General features: G+C 40.0%; 2 protein-coding genes across 5 annotated transcripts in view; both read left to right on the top strand.

The window, feature by feature from the left end:
• The window catches only part of LOC126213370 (zinc finger protein ZFP2-like), a 224,982-nt gene extending 219,940 nt beyond the window's left edge, over positions 1-5,042 (top strand). The window contains exon 7 of the mRNA XM_049941072.1: positions 4,876-5,042. Coding sequence (XP_049797029.1) covers positions 4,876-4,889 — 14 coding nt within the window. The 3' untranslated portion in view covers positions 4,890-5,042. The remainder of the gene's footprint in view (positions 1-4,875) is intronic.
• Positions 1-25,814, top strand: part of LOC126213373 (zinc finger protein OZF-like) — a 190,951-nt gene that overhangs the window by 53,182 nt on the left and 111,955 nt on the right. Inside the window, exon 6 of one of the 4 annotated variants that reach the window (XR_007541153.1) lies at positions 1,323-3,602. Coding sequence is in view for 3 of the 4 variants with exons in the window: in XM_049941079.1 (XP_049797036.1) it covers positions 1,323-2,763 (1,441 nt within the window). In the remaining variant the exon portion in view is untranslated. Of the gene's footprint in view, positions 1-1,322; positions 4,983-25,814 lie in introns of those variants that run through there. The other 3 variants (XM_049941079.1, XM_049941078.1, XM_049941081.1) reach the window with 3 other exon arrangements.

Raw genomic sequence — 25,814 nt, forward strand, 5'->3', positions numbered from 1 at the left:
TGTGAATGGCTTTCCCTAATCTGATATGTTGGAAACATGTGTAATTGTGGCTGTGTACTCCTTGTATGTGTGTTCATGTGTTCATAGGAGTGTTTGGGGAAAGTTAGTGCCTGCCATGTATGCCATCTGTAAGCTTTGAAAGTGGGAGGTGTTTCCAGCCACTTAGATTAGGGGATACCAGGTATCTACTCTTACAATCTGTCCTATGTGGAAGCAACTGTATAAGGAATATACCTACATAGGGCATACACAAAAGATGTGATCATTTTAAATTCAGCATACATTACTGTAGTCAGTGTGATATAATATTCTACAATAACTTAGTGTCTGGAGATACTAGACAGAAGCCTATTTTACTGTGAGTTTCTCTTCAAGAAAGATTTCTGATGTATGGCGTCAATGACAGAGCGTATAACTGTTCTGTGCAATGTAGTAATTAACTGCAAAGATTTTTATTAATCACAAAGAAAAAACTTTTACTGTAGTCTGATTATAACTACTTGATAGCTGATGTGTCACTTGCCACTGCAGTGTTGCTACATCCACTATCAGCTACTGCTCGGTTATAGGCAACACACAAACACAGCTTTTAAGTGACCTATGACTAAACTGTGGCAGATGACAGGTTTTGTCCTTGAATTTAAACTCGTGTCCTAACCTTACCGCAACTATGTGATCTGCAGTATACCCAAGAAAACAGTGATCAACAATCTGCAGCACAATTGAGATCATGATGATTTGGTGCAGAGCTTGTAAGGTTAGACCTCTATGAGCGAACTCAAGTCAGAAAAATTTGTTAATATGTTTCTTTGCATAGCCATCTTCTGCAGCAAAATTTCAGTTTTCGATGAAAGCAAACTGTAATTTCTCACTGCCATTGGTTACTTGAAACCATAAATCCATCAAAAGCAAAACAATCAGAAGCAGCAATCAGGATAGAATAATATGTGCATGCTCCTATGCACCCACAGCCATATCCACACTTAAATGACCTCATTGGGAAGCTCAAAGATGTCCATTTCCATTGTGATGGAATGGGGTAGCTGCAGGTGGAATTGTTGGACCCAAATATCACACAGGTAGACCATGCACCTACTGGCATTACTTCTCTCAAGACTATGATAGGATGGACTGTACAAAATTCTATCGTTCTGGCCGAATGTCATAACAATTTTAAATCACTTACATTTACTGAATAAGTTATATGTGATGCCCATACATTTTTAACTTTAGGTTTATAGTAACTGATTTTGTGGATTGTGAAATACTGTTTTTTTGTATCATGTAAATCAACATTTCACACCTCTTTCCTCCTTCCTCAGTTTAATTCAAAGTGCTGGTGACAGCTGTGACATTTCATATCAAGAAACATTACATCAAGGAGTAGTCGATGACAAGCTGGAGATAGATGCAGAGAAGTCAACAGATTTCAGTATGTCTTATAACTATACCAAAATACGGACTTCACAAGAAGACAGCTTATGTGGCACAAGATTAAGTTGCAGCATCAGGGAAAAGGAATTCCATATGTTTATCTGTAGTTTCTGCCTACAGAGCTTCCCTTCAAAATACAGACTCATAATCCATATCTTCATCCACATTGATGGTGTGCAGGCACCTGCATATGTGTGTAAGTCATGTGGTGAGGTATATCCCACTGATGACTGCCTGAAAGAACATTTGAGAATGAGTGAGGGTGACCAACCATTATCTGCTGCCAACAGTGAGAAACCTGAATGCGGTGATGACCATGAAAACAATATCTCCTTGGAGTGTGTACGAGAAGGAATCGTGGAACAGGCTGAGAAGAAATCTTCATCCAAGGAAACCAAGAAAACTTTAAAGAAATCCTTTAATGACATACATAATACAGGTAATGTTACAAAAGTTGCAGAGAAACTCGAAAGATTTCATGAGTATGGAATTTTATGTACAAGTGATAATGCTAATGTCCACACTGTGCTAAATGCAAAGAGAAATCACAAATGTGATATTTGTGGTAAATTGTTTACTCTGATACGTAGTCTTAAGAAACATAGCTTAATACACACAGAAAAGAGACCCCACGAATGCGATGTTTGTGGAAAATCGTTTACTGAGTCGAGCGATCTCAAGAGGCATGTATTAACACACACAGGTAAGAGACCCTACAAATGCACTGTTTGTGGAAAATCGTATACTCAGTCTGGCCATCTCAAGGTACACGAATTAATACACACAGGAAAGAGACCCCACGAATGTGATGTTTGTGGGAAATCGTTTACTACGTCGAGCAATATGAAGAGGCACATTTTAATACACACTCGTACGAGACCTTTGAGATGTTATGTTTGTGGAAAATCTTTTACTCAGTCCGGCAATCTCAAGTTACATGAATTAATACACAAAGTAGAGAGACCCCACGAATGCGATGTTTGTGGAAAATCGTTTATTCAGTCGTGCCATCTCAAGAATCATTTATTAATACACACTGGAAAGAGACCCCATGAATGCGGCGTTTGTGGAAAATCGTTTACTCGCTGGAGCAATCTCAAGGTACATGAATTAATACACACAGGAAAGAGCCCCCACGAATGTGATGTTTGTGGAAAATTGTTTGCTACGTCGAGCAATATGAAGAACCATATTTTAATACACACTGGTACGAGACCTTACAGATGTACTGTTTGTGGAAAATCTTTTACTCAGTCTGGCAATCTGAAGGTACACGAATTAATACACACTGAAATGAGACCTTACAAATGTAGTGTAAAAGGTAAATAGTTTCCTTAATGGAGCAGTCTCAAGGAACAATAATACACACTGAACAGACCAGATTCCATGTTTGTGCCAAATCGTTTTCAGAACTGGGTCATCTGAAGGTTAAATTAATACACGCAGGAATGATCCCCTACAAATGTGATACTTGCTGCAAATATTTGTGTCACACTGTTAATCTCAAGAAATAATTAGTACACACCGGTGAATCATCGTACAATTGTGGTATTTGTGGAAAATTGTAAATCACTAGAGTATCCTGGAGATACAGTTATCACTACACACTGACAAAAGGCTACACAGATGTTATTTGTAGGAAATGTTTTACTCCAGTTTGTCATCTTTAGAAGCTTGCAATAATACATGGAGAACACTGAAAATACTCTTGTGGTCAGTACATGTACACATGTTGAAAGAAGACTATGAGTGTTACGAATATTGCTCATACTTGCTACAGAGGTTACAAAAATGACAAATCAATTTTTTTGCAGCTTCACATTGGAAGAAGTTGCATGCAAAATACAACTTACGAAGTACAGAATTGAAATTTTTTGTTGTAAATGCTCCATGCTCTAATGATCTGGCTACCACAAATTGATGCATTGAGAGAGATCTTTTACTCATGAGTAGAAGTTCCATGCAGTAGGCAGGACCCCATATTCAAGAGAATGTATCAGTATGTTGCTAAATATTTCGAAGAAACTGCCATTTCAATGTTCATGAAGGTGTATGCACTACCCAGGCGACAACAGAAATATTTTTATTACATACCTATCACTCAGGTTATTCATCTCAACAATGGAGAAATGTAAAAAACGTCATGATTATGCAAACATGTTACTGAGGTATGCCTCCTTAATGGTAATGCTATTTGTGTGATCAATTATCTGCATACATGTGAACTTTCTATGCTAGTTCTACATTAGGAAATAGCTGACGGTGGCAAGTATGCAAAGATAAGGCAAAAATTATAATCTGCCTAGTAGTGTTGTGATTCACCTTCAGACTGCAATACAACAGTAATTCTGTACGATATGGACTCATTAATTCTTTGTTTTCCAGCAGTAAATTGGACTTCATGTGTACACACATCTCACACAGTTCCCATTTATTGTAGGCTATTGGTTTGTTGCAGTGTAATTCGTGTGCATTAGCATCCCACATTCGTTTCATCATGATATGAGATGAGCTTGGTCGGAAAGGCAGCAGTGTGAGCGCTCATGCTACTCAAACCATTGCAGTGTGATTCTGACCTTGTGATTTGGACAGTTATCATGCTGTAAGATGTCACTCTCAGGAAATACATGAAGCATTAAGTGATGCAGATGTTGCAATAATGTTCATGTTCTCCACATATGTCATCGTGCTTTCAATTATGACCAGCTATTTCTTGGCACCTCATATGAATATCCCCCATAGCATGACATTGCCTCCACGTTACTCCACCTGTTGTGTGGTGCATGTATTGAACAATTGTTCATCTGGATGATGGGATATCTGGGCATGAACATTGACCTGGGAATACAAAGCGGTTATATATCTTGGGGCCTCATGTTCAACAGTGTCTGCCGAATAGCTTGAAACTCTTCAACCTGCTCAAGCATTTTCTCCTGTCTACACAGATTGTCATCTATCCCACTTTACAGAGCAGCTAGGTTCTGATCTCCTTGTTCTAGATAATGCATGGGCATCCTACAACCTTTCGTCAATTTGTGGTTTCACCATCTGTCAACGATGTTCCATAGAGGCTCATGATAGAAGCATCTGAGCAGTCAACCAGATTCGCTGTTTGTGAGATGCACTTACCCAGGCACCAGGCAAAACCATCTGCTCTTAGGCCAAATTATTTATGCCAGTTTTTATACATACCGTAAATAGAATGATTACCCATTCATGTCAGGTTATATAGTTTCATTACTGTGTGACAACCACAGTGCCACTGGGTAGGACACACTCCTCCTAGGGAAGTGGGTATAATCATTTGGATCAACAGTGTATCTTGACACAGAAGGGTCTTTTGTGTAGTAATTCAAATTTTCATGCTTTGTTAAATTTTATGCCAATGCACTATTGTCAGTTTAAGTGACACATTTCATGTGAAAAATATTTTTATTTCAGAGCTCTGTACATAATTCTGAGTTAATGAAGATTAATTTTATGCATCAAATATTTTAATTATTTGTCTATTTTTAAATATCATGTAACTACTGTACAAACATCAGTGGGAAAACTATCATGTAGTGTCAGATAATAATTCCAATTGTTTGTATGAAAACAAGGATAGTTGAAAGAACTGTGTGGTTACTAGAATATGAATTTAATCCAAATGCATAATTTTTATTGTAATAATTTATTAAATGTGCTTTCTTTCTAATTGCTTTGTTTTAATTTGATTATTTTAGTTGCCTTTCATCTGCTTTAAACATGATTTCATAGTGTGTGTGTGTGTTCCATAATTTCTCTGAGTAAATGTGAGGTTTTCAGAAATTTCACTAAGGCTTGGTTTGATACATAATAATGTTTGTTTTTTGTCAGTTTTTTTCGATTTCCTACCAATTTCTTATTGGTGTAAGGTATTTTGTTTAAGTTCTGTTATACTTTTAATAACTTGAAACAGTTATTATTAAGTGATAGGCATTTTTGAGTTTTGCGACACTTTCAGCTGTGTGGCTTTCTATTGAAATGAGAATGTATCTGCCATTATAGTTCTTGCAGGATAATAGTGTGCTGCTATAGGGGCTGTAATACTGCAGTGGTTTTTAAATATTTAAGGAATGCTGATCTATTTAAAGTTTGTGGGATCCTATTCTCATACACACTTGATAAGAAATTTTGGTTGTGACTTGGCATGAAATTGCATGGATTTGAAATTCTGTCATTCTCCTTATAGTAATGTTGTTACACTATTGTCGAGCTACTTAATTGCATATTTGGTACTATGCTCTTTGTTGATGGTCTACTTCAATCATGACAGAAAAATATTTTGTTCTCTCAGTAATGCTTGCTGAGACAAAAATCGTTACCATTATTATTCAAGTAAGATCATAGCCTTGAATTCACAAACTTATAATGCTATACTCACATGAAGCTTAAATTCTGGATCGTAACTCTTCTATTTTAATAGTCTCATCACTGAAAATAAGGTTGTGGTGATTCTGAAGCTTCTGAATGGAAATTAAGTAAAGTATCCCACAGTGATTTATTAAAATGGGATTTCAAATAATAGAAGGAAAGAAGAACATTGACAATAGTACTTTGTCAAAATAAAGTGCCATTAATTGTTGTAATGTGGTATTTATATAATAAGACCAAAACAAATGTCATTATAAGTAACTGGTTATTACTGCCATCATCATATGATGTTCCTGACCACTTTTAGATGTTTTCTCCTGAAATATATCTGGCAAATGCCGTAAAGGCTGTAATGAATACCTTCACATTATCACCATTGCACTTAAAGCTAATATGGGTGGCATTTGCCAACCAAAAATTCTTAGGAAGATCATTTAGACACGATAATTGTTGCCTTGCACTTCTGTCCAAAATGGTTCTTTTTAAAACATGTATTGTTAGACATCTGTCAAATACTGTTAGTGTTCACTTGATTCCAAAGTGAATCATAAATCAAGAAAGTATGATTCTAAATATTCTGTAAGCAGAATTTGAGTACTTTTTGCTTGAAATTACGTGAGGGGATTAAGTTTGTTGGAAGATGATACAGGTTTCATTTAAAGCTAAAATAGCTACTTTTCACTAAAATATAAAATTGTGAAAATAGTTTGCAGATTCATGCTACTTATTTGGTTTCTGTGTGTAAGTATTCCTGCTATTGGATTTTTTTATGGTTTAAGTTTAATGTAGCTACGTTTACTAAGGGTAAGTTAACTAATGTGCCACATAGGACTGCAGGTGTGAGTCACTCATACATTTATACCCATAAATTTGTATAAGATGGAGCTAGGCAGTTGCACATTGGCGCAGTTTCATAGCTTTGGTTACAGCACATGAGTGATCTATGCAATTCATACATTGTCTCATAAAGAACAGATTGAGATACACCAGTATCCCCCTGTGGTGTTTCCATTAGTTAAGTCTATTTAATTATACTCAGGTTAGTCGATTTTCAACAAATATTGCCATAAACCATGCTATGGGACATTTCTTAAGTATTTGAATTACTACAAATAATTATCTCTTCAGAGTTAAGGCATCATCTAATAATGGGGTACATGAAATGAGCCTCCCTGAAGATTGCAATGTTTTATGATAAATACAGAGACATGAACTGCAATCAGGTGTACCCTGGGCAATGTCAGAGTTCAGCTCAGAATGACCTGGTGGCTAATCCTTTCACACCAGAAGTATTAGAGATATCAAATCAACGCTCGTTTTTGGACCAATGTTGACTATAATATCTGTGAATATTGAGGGAATACCTCAATGCAAGCAACAACTCTTGCAAGACATGTGCCACACTAAGCACTGTGATATTTTGTGTGTTCAAGAAATAGAGATACCCAGCAGAGACGTCCATCTGTTCCTGGAATGAAACTGGTTGTTGAAACACAACATGCACATTATGGAAGCGCCATCCTTATAAGACCTGACCTTGAAGTCTGTAGAGTTCGTCAGTCAGATGATAACAATATTGAAATTATTACTGTTGCGTAACTGTGGAGTCACATCATCATGTAAACCTCCAGCAACAGATTTTTCCTTCATCCCACCTGAAAATTTTATTACAGGGGAAGATTCTATTGTGATACGTGATTTCAACAGTCACAGCCATGTTTGGGGGTACACTCCAGAGGATCAAAATGGTGAGGCTGTCCTCATGTTGGCTGAAACTTTCCATCTCACTCATTCATGACAGCAAACTGCCTCATTCTTTCTACAGTGGACGCTGGCTATAATCCGTATCTGATTTTTGTTAGTGAAAGTATTTTTCATACCTCCACTAAATCCATCTGTAAGCCCATACCGAATGCACATCGACCTATTATGTGTCAAGTGCTCCCACAAGTAAGATCTAAAGAAATCCCTTTCAGACGAAGGTACGACTTCAAAACGGCAGATTGGCAGGAATTTTCAAAATTAATAGCTGAGAAAATTGTAACTACAGATCCTGTGATAGATCAATATGAGAATTTTGTTAACGTCGTTAATGCCTCCTCCTGAGCATCAATTCTATGGGGATGCAGAATGAACTATATCAAGGGTATCACCTGAAATGGCCTCTTTTCTTAAAGAATACTACATGAAGTTTGAAGAAGATCCTTTTAGTGAAGCCACATCAAGCCTTGCACAGAATGTCCTCTCTTTAATATCGGAGGCAAAGAGAGAGGAATGGATACAATTGTTGGCTGAGTGTGACGTGAGTAAAAGTAGCCAAAAGGCCTGGAGGCTATTACATCACCTGAGTAATGATAACACTCAGGTCAACGCATATGTTAATGTTAAACCAGATCAAATTGCTCACCAACTCCTCATTAATGGCAGATCAACTAAACGCAGAAATATAGAGAGGAAACAATTATTCAGGCAAACAGATCAAGCGTATAGTATCTTATCTCCTCCTTTCTCTCTCAAAGAATTGAATTCAGCCCTGAATAAATGTAATAGGGACGAGCAGCAGGATAGGATGACATTAGAACTGAGTAAACCGAGAATTTTGGTCCCATTAAAATGCTTTGGTCACTGGAATTTATGGGCAACTGTATTTGAGAATGCAAGATCCCTAAAGTATGGCGAAAAGCAAGAGTAATTGCCATACCGAAACAAGGAAAGGATAGGAAAGATCCCAAAGATTATAGACCTATCTCTTTACTGTCACCTCTACAAAATACTGGAGAGGCTCATTCTTCAGAGAATCATTAGAAAGGTGGAGCCCCTTCTAATACCACAGCAAGCAGCTTTTAGAGAAGGGAAGAGCCGCACATCTCAAATATTAAACTTAACACAACATATCGAAGATGGATATGAAAATGGTTCATTACAGGTGCTGTATTTATCCATCTATCCACAGCTTATGATACAATCAACCATTGGCTCCTTCTGAATAAAGTTTATGATATAACTAAAGACTTCACATGCATGTGCAATATTAGAAATCTTCTCCAGAATTCAAAATTATTTTATTGAATTTCAGGGTAAGAAAAGTAGGTGGAGTAGTCAGAAAAATGGGCTGCCACAAGGCAGCGTGCTAGCACTGCTATTATTCAACATCTATACCAACGATCAACGTATCCCTGAAGGAACTTTAAGCTTTATTTATGCTGATGACTGCAGTATCACTACTCAGGCTGACTGTTTTGAGACTGTAGAAGATATGCTATCAAAATCTTTGGAAAAATTCACTGTTTACTACTATGAGAATTACTTGAAACCTTATCCTGCAAGACCCAGACCTGCACTTTCCACATGAAGAATAAACAGGCAAATAGATCCTTTAATATATCCTCGGGAGTATCATACTTGAAATAATTCTACTCACAAATATCTTGGAGTAATACTGGATAGAGGGCTAACATATAGAAAGCATTGCCTAAACACCAAACAGAAAGTGGCAGCCAGAAATAACACAGTGCGAAAATTGACAGGTACATAATGGGGTGATAAACCATGCACTGTGCACTAAGTGCACTTGTTCTATGTTGTTCCACTGCTGAATATGCATGTTCAGTATGGAACAAGTCCAATCATGCCAGGAACGTAGATGAGGCTCTAAATGAGTCTTGCCAGATTATCATGGGTTGCTCAAGACCTACTCCTGTGGACAAACTCCATTGCCTCACTGGCATAGCTCCTCCTGAAATGAGACATTAGGTAGCTGCAAGATATGAGAAAAGTAAGGCCACAACAAAGGAAACCCATCCACTATATGAGGCTGAAATCAAGAAAGAGCTTCTTGACAACTATTGAGGCTCTCATCGAGAATCCACATGTGGCAAGGATCTTGCGATGGTGGGAGGAATGTCGGTATTTTGGAGAATGGATCGCTCCAAAGGAAGAACTTCCTCCTGGATATTCGGAGAAGTAGTCAATATGGAGGTCTCTCAATAGATCATGATCAAACACAATGAGATGCAAAGCCAATCTTCAGACTTGGGGTTTCTCTGTGGAATCAGTTCTTTGACAGTGTGGTGTTGAGCAGACTAACAGCCATTTCCCCTCATTGTTCCTCATCACCAACCACGTGCACTGTGTAAGACCTTATGAGAGCTACACCAAATGCACTTTAAGTGTCCAATTTTTGGTCTTATTTTGTGTAAAATTATGTCAACACATATATTTTTGACGTTTCAGTACTTTTGACATGATAAATAAATAATCTAACAATAGTAACTATATCATTTGGTTTTACTGTCCAGTGAAAAAAAGGTTATTCATATGTTAATGGAAGACACATGACAAGACGGCTTTTGGTACAGTGATATTAGCAACGAAATAAACCCAGTAATGCATCCTTTTGTGGTTAACCAGATGGAATGCCACAATCATAACATTAACTCTCAGCAGTTTGCAGGTACAAAGATGCACAACCTATTTAATACAAACCCAGTTTGATATTCCTTCTGACAAGAACAGGGAAAGTAAGAAGACGGTGTAAAATATTAGTACTCTGTGTATGAAAATTAGCAAACACTAAAAGCATGATGGATACCAACAGCTACAAGAGTTGTGCCTAAACCAAAAGAAAAACGAGTGAAATCCTAGCATGAAATCGTATCAGCATCATTTGTGGGAATATAGGAGCTGCTGCAGTGCAGAACACCAGTTGGATTGTGGGAAAGATAGTCGATGGTTGCGTGGTTGAGTGAGGGCCAATTAAGAGTCATAAATATAGTCAGAGAAGTCTGCAGTTATTGCAGTGCTAGTTTATATTGGGCCAGCCAGGAGAAAATGAAGTTGCCAGTCTCGATAGCAACAGGGATGGGTCGCCTGATCTGTAACACAGATAAAACACAAGTGAGGCTGTTGTGGATGCCACAAACCATGTCTGCTTTAGCACAAGTAAATAAAAAAAGACTCACAAGCATATCGGTCTAAATCAACTCCCCTGTACCAGCACGTGCACCTAGCTATTATGATTGAGCACAGAAGGTGAAACCGTAACGAAAAAAGAAAAGACAAAAATAATTAATATCTAGGGATCCTTTTTTGGAATTGCACACAGAGTTGTACATTCTTAACCTTTCACCCTTTCGAATAGGCCACGGATGTAGGTGAAGGGACATTGTTAGGGACATAAAATTACAGGGCAACCGAGTTTGTTCAGATCTGAGTTTGGTTTATATTACAGTAACGCAATAAAAAAATATCTGTCCATAATAAAAGGTTTGCTGGACATTAGATGACCCAGGGTAGTTGTTGTGGTATTCCAGATCTGGCAGAACTGTTGAAGTGACATGCTCAGAAAAAGAAAATAGTTGAAACACTTGCACAATCGTAATGGGAGGGGTCTTCGGAAATAGTGTAGTAGTAGTAGTAGTAGTAGTAACACAAATAAAAAGGCTGTGTTGATACTGAGGATAAATGTGGTAAGCAATAATTATTTCAACTGTGGGTATCAAAATTAATTAGAGGTACAAAGTGCCAATATATTTCCCATGAATAGAATGATAATGTGCAAAAATTACAATATGTTCAAAAATGGTAAAAATTTGAGAATTTATTACCTGGTTGTTAGTCCACAACAGAATGAAATGAAAGGAGTAAAAGGGGACAAATTCAAAAACAAATGTGAACAGTGTTTTAGAAACTAGTATTCCATATTTTGGGAGGCAGTAGTACATATCATAACAAGAAAAACTGTTTAGGAGACATGGGCTCTAAAATACTTACTGTACCTTAAGGGGGGATATAATGGAAAATGTAAACATTTATTTAAAAAATCATTACAGCCATATTTATTGATGTTCAAATCTAAAATTTTGCATGTGTAAAACAAAAGAGATGTGTTTTAACGGTAAAATATAACAAAATATCCAGGAATAATATTTTGCCAGAAATTTGAATTTTTAATTTAAAATTGTCTTTTTTATGAAAAGCCATAACTGGAATTGTAATCATGCAATTAATCTGAAAATTCTATTTTAGTGTTCTGAGAAGGTTATAAGACTGCTGAACTACAGTTATTTATTTATGGTACAAATTTTATTATTAACAGAGTTTCTGATATTACATATCCAAAATAAACTTTTTTCTACATAGCTAAAAATCAGAATTTAAGTGCAGGATCTCATTGTTTTTAGTTCCGGGGAGACAGCAACACGCTGCAAAGAGTTCCTGAAAATTTCATAGCATTAGCGCATATACTTTTTGAGAAAATGCTTCTAATAACGTGAGAAATGTAAAACAGAGAAAATTACGTTAAAAAATTTTCTTCTCATACTTCTACATGTAATAAGCTTACCTCAGTTTTAAAACCCTCCATACTGATACATCCTCCAGATTTCTCTTCTCTCCTCTTCGAATCTCCCTGGCCTGTATTTGCAGGTCAGACACTGATCTGTTAGCTTTCTTGACCCAGCTCTCGTCGATGGTGTAAAGTGCTTTTGTTTTAAACACACCAGGATCTATACCAGCTCTGTTCATCACTTCAGTTCTGCTGTAACATAAAACTGAATCATAGACACCTATTATGAGTACTTCAAGTCCATAGAATGTCCTTTTTGAGCATCTAATCCAAATTAAATTCTTGAGACTTTCGTTTGCGTTTTGTGTCTTTCCTTGAAGACACTTCTTCAATAAATCAGGGTTTGCAAGAAACATGAACATGAAAACTTTATAGCCTGGCAGAGAAGCCCTAAATCAATAAGTCTGAATCCAGTGGAATCGATATCAACATCATTCACCTGTACAATTATCCAGTCCCATGTTTCGATGACGAAGCTGAGAACTTATGTTCTTCAATTCGAGCTGCTTCCTCTTTTTTGTTGATAAACTGATTTCCATGAAACCTCCATTTCCTAAACACTGTTTGTCCACCACACATTATGCATAAATCTTGATTTCCATGTAAAGGTTTGCGAATTCAACTCACACCTACTAATATGTGTTAGTATTGTCAAAACGTAAATAAACCACATGCAAGAAAGTTTTCAGGCAAAGATATAGATGTCAGCCGAAGATATCGAAAGAAAATAGCCTTCCCACTGACAAAAGTTCCACTGAATAAGCAGTTTCCCAAATGTTGGAAAAGGTGGGAGTGGCTGCCAGTGCAGAGTTAATCAGTTTAACAATTTAAAGGCATTTCTGAAGCTGCGATCACGATAAAATTCACACACAACTGTTTAGATCAAGAAAATAATATTTTTAAAAAATCGATTTTTTGGACCAAAATCCACTAGATCCCCCCTTTAGAGATAAGAGTATTTGTTGATTTTCGTACTGTGAAACATCTCTTCTCCTGCAAACTCTTTTTTCTAAAAGCTACCAAACAAATTGAACAGTCTACAGAAAGTAGTAAACAAATGAGTAGATTCAACGAATCAGACGACCATATTCTGTTATAGTGGGACAGTAGAGCTTCCAATGCATCTGCTAACGTATACAGCCAGCATTTGTGAGCCATCACTGAAGGAGATGTCCATTATGATGTCCATTCACAGTAAGGCAAGCTTCTATCCATGTCTTAGGGGATCTTGGGTAACCACATCCTGTGGAGAAACTTTCGTGTGTGACAGATGTGTTGGCAGATGTTGATGATGTATGTCTGTAGTGTCTGAACATCGTTAATGACACGTCCATAGACCAAATGTTTCAAGTGTCCCCACAAACAAAAATTCAAGGGATTTCAGTTGGGGGATTGAGCTTGCCAAAGTACTAGGCTATCGACAGGAAATCTCAAATGGATTCCATAATTCTAGATATCAAGAAAACGTTTGATACCATTCCTCAGAAGACACTTCTAATTATACTGCGTACCTATGGAATATTGCCTCAGTTATGCGAATGGATTCATGATTTTCTGTCAGAAAGATCACAGTACGTAGTAATCAAGGGAAAATCATCGAGTCAAACAGAAGTGATTTGCCACTAGGAAGTGCTACAGGCCCTGTACCGTTCTTAATCTACATAAATTATTTAGAGGATAATCTGGGCGGCCCTCTTAATCGTTGCACACAATGCTGTTATTTATTGTGGAGTAAAGTCATCAGAAGATCAAAACCAATTGCAAACTGATTCAGGCAAAATATCTGCATGATGGGAAAAGTGTGAGGTCATCCTCATGAGTACGAAAAGAAATCCATTAAATTTTGGTTACATGATAAATTACTCAAATCTAGGAGCTGTCAATTCAACTAAATACCTAAGAATTAAAATTACGAACAACTTAAATTGGAACAATGACATAGATAATGTTGTAGGGAAGGCAAATAAAGACCACATTTTATTGGCAGAAGACTCTGAAGATGCAACCGATCTGCTAAACAGACTGCCTACACTACATTTCTCCGTCCTCTGTCAGATTGTTGATGTGCACTACGGGATCCTTATCCGGGAGGAATGACGGAGGACATCGAGGAAGACCAAAGAATGGCAGCTCGTTTTGTAGTATCGCGAAATGGTGGAGAGACAGTCATGTATATGGTAAGCGAGTTGGTATGGCAACCATTAAAACAAAGGCGCTTTTCTTTGCAGCGAGATCATTTCACGAAATTTCAAGCTCTGATATTCTCCCATGAATGTGAAAATATTTTATTGTCGCCAACGTACAGAGATGGAAATGGTCATCGGAAAAATAAGAGAAATCAGAGAACATATAGAAATATTTTACTACGCACTGTTAGAGGGCGGAATGCTATAGAAATAGTCTGAAGGTGCTTCGAATAACCGTCTGTCAGACACTTAAGTTTGACTTGCAGAGCAATCACGCAGACGTTGATGTAGTTCTTCCATGTCCATTGTAATAACCAGACAAATATACAAAATAATCTTTCTCCCAACAAGGGCATGGATTACTCCCATAAAATTCTTTTTTAATTACAACCTAAGAAATAAGTGTTTTGAAAGTTATGCCCAAAGTCTTTTAGTTGTTATTTACCGCTATTTCGCAGGAACGTTTTGTAGTAACTAAAAACATCGTTCATCATCTACATATACATCTATATCCATATCAGCAAACCACTGTGAAGTGCACGGCAAAGGGTGCGACCACTTTTCAGTGTTTCTTCACGTTCCATTCACATATGGAGCGTGTGAATAATGATTGTTTGAACACCTGTGTGAATGCTGTAACTGTTCTAATTCTGTTCTCATGATCCCTATATGAGCAAAACTTGGGTGATGTCATCTGCAGTTTCAATGTAGAATCTGACAGGGATTTCATTGAGGCATAGAGCTTTGTGCAATTTTAACAATTTCAGTTCTTTCTCAACACCACTGACACTAAAATTTATTTCACTCATCTTCCAGTTGCCCAAGGATTAAATTGTGGCAGTTCTCCTGGCTTTTCCTTTGAAAAGGAACATTTGGAAATGGAGTTAAGGATTTCAGCTTTTGCTTTGCTGCCCTCAGTTTCAGTTCCTGTCTCATTCGCTAGGGACTGGACACTAACTTTGGTGCCACAATCAGCCTTTACTTACAACCAGAACCTCTTGGGGTTTTGTGAAAGATCATTTGACAATAATCTGCAAAGGTAATCACTGAGGACATTGCCCTCTTGATAAGGCAATGTGTTTCATGTCAATATCTCCCTATCTATAGTGCTGTTCCTTGTTATACACCTGTTATGCAGTACTTTCCGTTTCTTTAGAAGTTTCGTTACAGTGACTGTATACCATGGATGATGCCTCCCATTACGAACTGTTGTACTGCGTACATATCTGTCCAGTGTATGGTGAACCATTCCGTTAACTTGAGGTGTAGTTCCTCTACATGCTGCTGCCCTGTGTTGGAAGTTTCAAGTTCCCTGTCGAGATATGAAACTACCAATTTTTTATCTAGTTTACTGAACACATATATCTTTTTGCTTCTTTTAGTTGTCCTTTGTACTTTGGTAATCATTCTTGCCACAATCGCATCATGATCACTGATACCAGTTTGGATGTAGACATACTCAAAGAGGTGAGGTCTGTTTGTTCCCATTAGATACAATATATTTCCATCATGAGTGTCCGTCCCCGGTAGCTGAGTGGTCAGCGTGACAGACTGTCAATCCTAAGGGCCCGGGTTCGATTCCCGGCTTGGTCGGAGATTTTCTCTGCTCAGGGACTGGGTGTTGTGTTGTCCTAATCATCATCATTTCATCCCCATCGACGCGCAGGTCGCCGAAGTGGCGTCAAATCGAAAGACCTGCACCAGGCGAACGGTCTACCCGACGGGAGGCCCTCGCCACACGACATTTCATTTTTCCGTCATGAGTGGGGTTCCAAACTATCTGTTCTAGGTAGTTTTCAGAGAAGGTATTTAGTACTGTTTCACAGGATGACTTATCATGCCCACCACTAACAAAACTATAATTTTCCCAATTGATCCTTGAATGACTGAAGTCTCCATCAATGATTACATTATGACTGGGTAACTTACATAGAAACGAACTCAGGTTTTCTCTTAAGTTTCTGGTTACATCAGGAGATGATTTTGCTAGGCAGTAGATAATCCAATTACCATTTCATGTCAACCACTGATACTGAGTCTTGCCCAATCAGTCTCTCATCCAGCTTCAGTTTCTATCTCAGTGGGTTTCAGTTTTTGTGTACTGTGACAAATACATTGCTTACATTTCCCATTAGCCTATCCTTTAGATGTACACTTAAATTTTCCCCAAAAACCTCATTGCTATCAATTTCAGGTTTCAAATGGCTTTCTGTATTATGGAGGCTTAATTGCTTTTCAGCCGTGCTCCGAATTCTGGTACTTTGTTGCGAATGCTTCAGCCATTAACCACTAGGTTTTTAATGCTCTCGCCTGTGGGAGGCATTTGTTTCGATCTTACACTGACACTACTTGTGGATTTACTGCAACTCTTGTTCTCAGGATTGCATAGAAGGTCGCCTAGTCTAAAAAAAGGTTTGTTTGCTCCCACATACAGTCAGCTACCTGGATAGCAGCCTCTGATGTGTAGTGCACACCTGACCCATCTAGAGGCACCCTACAGTTCTCAACACAATGGCGCAAGTCCAGGAAGTAGCAACATAGCTTGTCACAGACCTTTCGAAGTCTCTGGTTCAGTGCTTCCACTCGGTGCGGAACCAATGATCCACAATCAGTTCTGGAGACAATGCTGCAAATTGTGAGTTCTGCTGAAACTCTGTGGACAAGGCTGGTCTTCTCAGCCTTCTATATTAGTTGCTGGAATGATCCCAGTATGACCTCAGAGCCCAGATAACAGGCTTAATTTATTCCAACATGTGCAACTATTTGCAGCTGCTTGCACCTCATTACCTCAATGGCTGTTGGAATAGCCTCTTCAACATGTTGAATGAGGCCTCCAGATATACACACTGGGTGCACCTCATACCCTTTCCTGTCCATTGCTGCCATTTCCCTAAGGGGTACCATCATTCCCTGTAAAATTGAACTGCCAACAGTTAATACACCTCTACCTTTCTGCATGTACCTCCTACTGACACTGGACAAAACAGGTTTCCCAAAAACAGGTGAAGTGAGTCCCATTGGCTTAGTTTCAGTTTCAATTTCAGTGAAAGACAGCACATCGAAATTGATATTTAGGGTACAAGTACAGCACCCTGAGTCCTCCATGGTCCCTGTTGACACTGTGGAGGAACTCTTCACCACACTGATTCGCAGCAGCTGACAGTCCTTTGACAGTAGTCAAGGCGATTTACAGCTGCCTACAAAAGTCAACCAGCTCATCCCATGTTTGAGAATAGCTTTCGCTGCGGGGCTGAATTTTGGCTGGCGCAATGTATTGCATGACAGTGAACAAATAACTTCAAATTAAGCCTGCTGCTTATCTCTTATGTCCATTGAGCTAAAATGTTACTAATTCCCGTAAGAACTGAAGCAAATATAGAAAACTATATTTTTGTTAAGACAAGACAGTAAACTTTTTAAGTTTAGTTATAGCTACTAGGAAATTTGAAAATGGAGTTAATGTATGATAAATGTAGGTAATATGTACGTTCTTTAATAGAAAACTATATGTCTGCTACAGTACCTAAATCACAAACTTTGATTTACGACAAGTTACATTATGCACAGGACAAGTAGCTTCTGAAAATTCCCAAAAATGCACTTTTATTTGCGTCGATATACGGTGAAATTTGGGGTGATCTACTCTTTCGTAGAAACTGTGAATGACAAATACTGATTTTCTATGAAATAAGTTATCCAAAAACCCTCGTACCAGTAACTTGCGAAAATATAGTTTTGTAAGCGACTGAAATTTCTCACAAGTAACGTATTTCTCAAGTAATTATACAGTGCAGTTAGAGAAAGATTGTTTTCAAAAGAATAGACCTACTGTTCTCAAAAATTTTATAAGTGCAAAATTGAGTTTAAGCCCACAATTAACAATAACAGTAGGTGTTGATTGTGACACTCTTGAATGTTCGAATTTCACATTAGACCACAATACAAACGGGTATTGATACAATCAATACAAGATTATAGGGAACTGACGTGATCAGTAAAATATGCGAATCTAGAATTTCAACTCGGCACTTCAGTGTTACGCAAAGGAAAATTCGGAAGTAGACTTTTACATATAAATGAACGTGCTAACTGCAGGGGTTTTTAAGTTAGCTGTTTCTGTGCCAACTTCTACCCTGGCGTGCTGAAGAAGAACACTGCAGCATGTGTTAATCAGTCGAAATATAGAAAAATGTGCAGCATCAACAAAGCACATCTTCTGCTTCTTCCAGCTAGCTAGATATCTGGTAGTGCAAAATGAGTTGGGATTTTCAGGACCAGCTCAGAGGAGAAAACCTCTAGTGTGTGTGTGTGTGTGTGTGTGTGTGTGTGTGTGTAATTGCACGTAAATATTAACAAAAATTTATGAAGCAATTTTCATTAAATCATTTGAAGTTTGGCTTCACTGGCCTGTGTAAGATACCAGTGCAAGATATGCTTTTATCTCATGATCATAAAATTCAGTATCCTCATCTTAACGTCTGTAACAAAATCCGTTAAGATTTTAAAAACTTTCATTATTGTCATCAGTCTCATCATCGTCATAAAACTCTTATGACAACATAAATTTGTATAAAAGCTTAAAAAATCTTCAAAATATGTATCAACGTAAAACTTTCAGTGCACATCCCGTTCCTCCCAATCCACAATACTCGCTGTAAGAGTGACAAGAAACAGTGTGTAAGTTATACCTTTTCAACTCAGTCATGCTGCTGATTATCAGGTGCGCAATACTACTTTAGAATTTGCCCACTTACTGTCAAATGCATTTAGCCTCAATGTAAATGAGCCATGGCTGGTTCGTCATATGCCTTGCATTAAACCTTGGTTGCTATTCTGTGCCGAGTCTCCTGCAGTTATCACGACCATGCTGTTATCCTCTCTCTCTGCGAGTGGCAGCAGCAGCGTGTATCAATATTCGCACCCTTGTAGTATCTTTGGCCTCGCGCTTATAGTTTCCGTCTGTCCCGTGCAGGCAGTTGGTTGGTTGACGTGGAGCAGCGAGGAAGTCTCTGTGGTGCGTGTTTGGCCGGGCCTGCTGGCGGACTCCACATGCAGTCGGAGTGTGTGGGGCTGTTGCCATTGATACAGGGTCCGTGGTTCACCGATCCCGGGCACGAAAGTTGTGTCTTTACTTAATCTACAGCCAGCCCCAACTGTTTACATTCTGTCTTTGATTTCGTTGTGGGCTGTTGGGACATTCCCGCGAGCAACAACGTGTGTTTTCAAGTTGGCGAAATTCTAGCCGCCCTCCTGTGTAGTGTAACTTAAATTGATTATTTTTGAATGGAAGTGCACCAGCAGAATCTTCTACCTTGTGGCTGTTAACGACCCCGTTACCTGCCCTGGCCGTTGACGTAAACTCGGCCCGTGTATTTTCCTCGACGTCTTGTGGCTACCCAGCACAGTGTGTAGTTTGACAGTTGAAGATGTAATTCGTTGTGGGCGGCGATACCTTCTGCGTGTTCCATTGAACTCCCCGTTGTGTGCTGGTTGGGTGGAGCGGAAGTTATCCTGTCGCTTGGTCCGTTGACTGTCTGTCAGTTGGGTTGTCATCAGGTTGAGAATTGTTGAGCCAACTGCCTCTCTCACCTAAGCGAGCATTAGTGTTTGAGATCCAGGCCGACCCTTGGAAATTTGATGTGCTGTCTTTTCTTATTTGTCCTTCTTGTTTGTTTATGTATGGCTTCTAGCCGACTTTAAAGTAAAGTTGTTTTGCCCTTAAGGTGTGAGATTGTTTGGGCCTTCAGCCTAATTTAGAGAAATGTTTTAAGATAAGACCTTCTCCCTTTTAAAATCGAATTCCTGTTTTTGAGTCATAAGTTACTGGCCTTCAGCCGATTTTAAATTAAAGTTGTTTTGCCCTTAAGGTGTGAGACTCTTTGGGCCTTCAGCCTGGTTTAAAATTTTTTAGGATAAGGCCTTCTGCCTTTTAAATTCAAATTCCTGTTTTGAGCCTTAAGTTATTGGCCCTCAGCCGATTTTAAATTAAAGTTGTTTTGCCCTTAAGGCGTGAGATTGTTTGGGCCTTCAGCCTCATTTAGAGAAATGTTTTAAGATGAGGATTTCTGCCTTTTATTATTCAAATTCTTGTTTTTGAGTCTTAAGTGGTTGTCGTTCAACTGGTTATAAATTAAAATGGGTTTTCCCTTGAGGAGTGAGATTGAATGGCGCATTTAGCCGGGAATTAAGTTCTAAAATTAATGTTTGGCTTGCTCTGTTTTTAATGATTTCCTTAGGCTTGTAATGTTTGTCAGATGAATAAAGTAGTATATTCGAGTGCAACTAACAGAGACTCATTTTGGCCGCTTTCCACAAGTTAAACTATCTGTCCTGTCCTGCAGTTATAGCAGGGGATCTCACTCGTAGCAGAGCATGGTTTCGCTTGTGTTTGCCATTCTGGTTGCTGTCAGTCTCACTTTTGTTCTGTTTTTGTGTTCTGTGGCACCATATTATTTTGGCTGTTACTTGTTTCAGGTGTTTATCGTAATGGCAGTCAGACAGTGTCTGGGGATCCACGTGCTCAGAAAGGACCACCTTGTTTACGAGTTGGCAATAAGGCGCCAACCGTTTGAGGGCAGTGTTCCGGAATTAGTAGCCCGTATGCGCGCTGCCGTTCTTCGTCTGGTTGACGTCACGTCAGCGGTGGTGGGTTTGTTTGAGGCTGTTAGAGGCCTTGAGCACACTATCTGTGTTTTGGAGGGAACCCAACCTAGTGACAGTCAGTTGGATAGGGTACAGGCAGCGGATTTAGGCACGTTAGCTTCGGAAGATCGCCACTGGATATTAACCGTTGGGTTGGGAACTTGGGTGAGCACATTACAGTTTAAGCTTGCATGTTTGTAGTTGGATGGGAGGAGGATTAAAGATCAGGGTTTACGCTTTCAGGCAGAGGGTGAGAGCCAGTCCGGGGGTGGTACTGTTCCATTCTCTCTTATGTTAGATGCTGTATTTGCCAAGTTGCCTAATCCTCTGGTCTGTTTCTTCCGAGATATTACTGAATTGGTTGTGGAGCGACTTGATCAGGTGGAAAAAGTATTATTGGTATTGGTTCGGTTACAATAACACATGGCTGCCTTTTGCATTCCACACCAAGTAATTTTGTCATCATTGTACTCATTAGCTAGATGTGACTTGCAGAACCTCCTCTTACCAGCCATGGCACAAGCGTTTTCCCTGCAGCAATTAAGGGAGTTCGTAATTAGGCAAAGGTTGACAACTGGAATTTCTAAACAGCTTGAGTGTCTTTACATTTGGAAGTACAGTGGGGTGAGGAGCAGTTACATCAGTATGTCGATAGAGTACAGACAGCCTCTTCGGCCTTGTTAATTGATTTACCTGAACAAGAGTTGGTTTCTATCGTTCTTAGGGGAATGCGTGCGGCGGATATGTCGCATTTTGTCTTCCGTGAGAACAATGTATGTCACGAGATTAAGGGGTCGATCGTCTGCCCTGATTCTACATCCACTGAAGCTATCAGAAGGGAACCCTGGCGTTGTTTCAGGTGCGACAGTACGGCGCATTTGGTGTGCTCTTGTGCTCATCCTCGTGCACCCAGAGCCAATAGATGATGCCGGGCTGGGCCGCGAACTCGGGATCGAGCATTCAGACCTTGGCGTACTCGTGTGGTTGCTCCCTCGTCACCGCCCTTGCCCTACGTTTGTTCTTGGGTAGGTGGCGAGCCGGTTTGTGCTCTTTTGGATTCTGGCAGTTCCTTTTCATTATTGAGCTTTGAGTGGTTTCCGGAATTTGGGCGTCTTACAAAACTTCGTTCAGTCCCTTCGCAGGTGCAGAGATGTTGGGTAGCCAATGGCCAAGTGTTACCTTTGCATGGTTTGGTCCGGGGGAGTACATCGGTCGGCGATTTTTCCTGCCCTATGTCTTTAGCCTTGGTTAAGGATCTGCCGGTTGATCTAATTTTGGGGTGTGATTTCATCAATAAAACCAGTTTGGTCTTGGATTGTTCCAGGCACACCTTATCCTTTAAGTTTGCTCCTGAGGAAAAGTATGGCCTTTGCAAATGTGCTAAACCTATCGTGAATTGTACTGTTGACATGTTGGCTGTTGAGGCCGTAGCTAACGAGTTTGATCTGGCCCATCTATTGCACCATCAAGCTTCTCAGTTACGCAATTTGTTGCACTGTTTTCCCCAGGTCCTGAGTGATAACTTGGGTTTTACTGACGTTGTCGATTGTCATATCCATCTGTCCGACAAAATTCCAGTTCGGCAGTCCCTATATCGCCTCTCACCCCCTAAGGTGAAGATACTCAAGGCTAAAATATCTCAGATGCTCCAACAGGGAGTGACTAGGCCTACTACATCTGCTTGTGCTTCCCCAGTATTCCTTGTACCTAAAAATCAGGGGCGCGATTTCAGACCTGTGGTTGACTACCGCCGTTTAAATGCTAAGGTTGCCGTTAAATCGGTACCCTACCAGATCAGCATAATTCTTTTACTTGGTTTGCTGGCTCTAATTTGTTTACGGCCCTTGATTTGAATCAGGCCTATTAGATTTCCTTGGCTGAAGAATGTAAACGTGTTACCGCATTTTGTACTGATTGGAACTTGTTTGAGTTAACAGAGTTCCTTTTGGGCTAGCCACTAGTGCGGCTGTGCATACTCGTTTGCTTGATAATATCCTTGGCATCTTGAAGCCAGTGTATGTGTATAATTATTTGGGCGACCTAGTTATCTGTAGCCGTTCGTTTCAGGACCATTTGGAGCATATACAGCAAGTTCTTTTAAGATTACAGGAAGCCGGGCTGACTGTTAAGCCTAGTAAGATGACGCTAGCCAAGCAGGAGGTATCTTTCTTAGGTCATATAGTGTCGGGTCAGAGTATTTGCATTGACCAAGAGCGAACTAAAGCCTTATGGGCTTTGCCCCCGCCTACTGATAAGCGGGGAACTGCTAAATTCATAGGCATGGCGATCTACTTTAGGCGTTTCGTTCCCAATTTTGCTCAGTTGGCGACACCCTTAACTCAATTGGGCCGACGCCAGAAGGGCGCGCGTTTTGAATGGTGACCAGCCCAGGAGGCTGCCTTTGAGCACATTAAGGCAGTAACAACCAATCTTCCGGTTCTTGGAGTACCCGATTTTAATAAAGGGTTTGTTGTTCACACTGACGCTTCTAATGCTGGTATTTCAGCCGTTCTCCTTCAGTAGTTTGAGGGGAAGAGACAGCCATTATCCTACGCATCTCGTCGGTTAACTGATGCTGAACTTAAGTACTCTGTCTACGAGTGCGAGGCTTTGGCCACTTTATTTGCATTAGAGAAGTACCGCTTATACTCTGAACATCAGGGTTTCCAGTTAGAAATCGACAATCAGGTTTTGAGCTGGGTGTTGGCTAGGCCGCGTAAAACTGGCCGTATTGCCAGGTGGGCAGTACGTATTTCGGCATTTCAGTTTGAAGTTAAACATGTGAGAGACTCTGAAAATATCCTTGCAGATGTCTTAAGCCGGATGTTCGCCGAAACTACACCTAGTAGGGAAACCAGCAGGTAGAGGGGGACAGTCTTAATTTTATGGTGTTGGGTGAAATTCCCCTCTTGTTTGAGATTGATGCTGAGCATCAGGATCAGGACCCTGTTTGCGCCCCGATTAAGCAACGTGGGTTAGCAGGAGAGCTGACGGATGAGTATGTTGTTAACAGTGGTATTCTCTGTAAGAGGGTGGGCGATGCTAAACAGTGCAAGATCTGTTAGCCTGTAGCTTTGGTGCGCCCGGTTTTTCGTGATTCGTTGGTGGGTGGCCACTTAGGTACTTATAAGACCCTCCAAGAAATCAAGGAGCATTTAACTTGGCCCTCCATGGATTGGAATGTGAGAGAGATGATATCCCAATGTCGCTTGTGTAATGTAGCCAAACCCAAGAATGCTCTTCAACAGGGTTTGTTGAGTTCTGAACGAGAGTCTTGTCTGACGCGCAAGCTCTACATTGATTATTTAGAACCTTTACCTCCTACTAAGAAGGGTCATCGATATGTGCTAGTAATTATCGATGCTTTCTCCAGATTTACTTGGCTCCATCCGAGCCGTAACGTTACCGCTGCCAACACTATTTCACATTGGTGTTTGAGTTCCAAGTTATCAAGGAAAACTGGAACCAGGCCAGATGCAATATACTCAGAGTCCATAATAAAAAAACTGAGCGGTTCAATCATAATCGAGAAAACTTTAAGGGGAGGCCAGGGAATCAAGTCTATGTCTGATATTTTCTGGGGAGGCAGGTGCGTGGCGGAAATCTTAGTAAATTTACTCCCCGTTTTCTGGGGCCTTGCACCATTGTGCATATCTTAGGCCTGGTAAATCTGTTACTCAAGGATAACTGTTCAGGTAAGCAGTATTGGTTTCGCCTTAGCCAAGAAGTTCAGGTAGATCAGGGGTTGAGTCACCCCCTACCTGTGTTGAGTTTAATGGGGGGGAGGTTGAGCCATGGCTGACTTGTCTTATGCCTTGCATTAGATCTTGATTGCTATTCTGTGTTTAGTCTCCTGTGGCTAGCACCATTATGCTGTTATACTCTCTCTCCTTGAGTGGCAGCAGCAGTGTGTATCGATATTCGCACCTATGCGCGATATTTGGCCTCGCGCATATAGTTTCTGGCTGTGCTGTGCAGGCATTTGGTTGGTTGGTGTGGAGCAGCGAGGAAGTCTCCTTGGCGTGTGTCTGGCTGGGCCCGCTGGCGGCGTCCATGCGCAGTCGGAGTGAGAGATTGCTACAAGGTCCGTGGCTCACCGATCCTGGACAGCAAACCCCAAGTGTTCACATTGTGTCGTTTGAATTTCGCTGTGGGCTGCTGGGACATTGCTGCAAGCAACAAAGTTTTTTTGCAAGTTGGCGAAATTCTAGCTGCCCTCGTGTGGAGTTTAACTTAACTTGATTATTTTTGAACTGAAGTGCACCAGCGAAATCTTCTTCCTTGTGGCTGTTAACGTTTTGGTTACCTGCCCTGGTTATTGACTTAAATTCAGGCAGTGTATTTTCGTCATTGTGTTGAGGCTGTCCAGCATGGTGTGTAGTCTGACAGATGAGGGTGTAATTCGTTGTGGGTGCCGATACCTTCTGCATGTTCCATTGAACTACCCGTTGTGTGCTGGTCGGGTGGAGCAGAAGTTATCCTGTCGCTTGGTCCGTTAAGTGTCTGTCAGTTGGGCTGCCGTCTGGTTGAGAAATGGGCCGACTGCCTGTCTCACCAAAGTGAGCATTAGTGTTTGAATTACAGGCCGACTTTTGGAAACTTCTGAGCGCCATTTGATGTGCTGCCTCTTCTTATTTGCTCTTGTTGTTTGTTTATGTATGGCTTCTAGCAGATTTTAAATTAAAGTTGTTTTGCCCTTAAGGCGTGAGATTTTTTGGGCCTTCAGCCTAATTTCGAGAAATGTTTTAAGATACGGCCTTCTGCCTTTTAAAATTCAAATTCTTGTTTTTGAGTCTTAAGTGGTTGTCCTT

This window comes from Schistocerca nitens, chromosome 11 (assembly GCF_023898315.1).
Source record: "Schistocerca nitens isolate TAMUIC-IGC-003100 chromosome 11, iqSchNite1.1, whole genome shotgun sequence".
NCBI lineage: Eukaryota > Metazoa > Arthropoda > Insecta > Orthoptera > Acrididae > Schistocerca > Schistocerca nitens.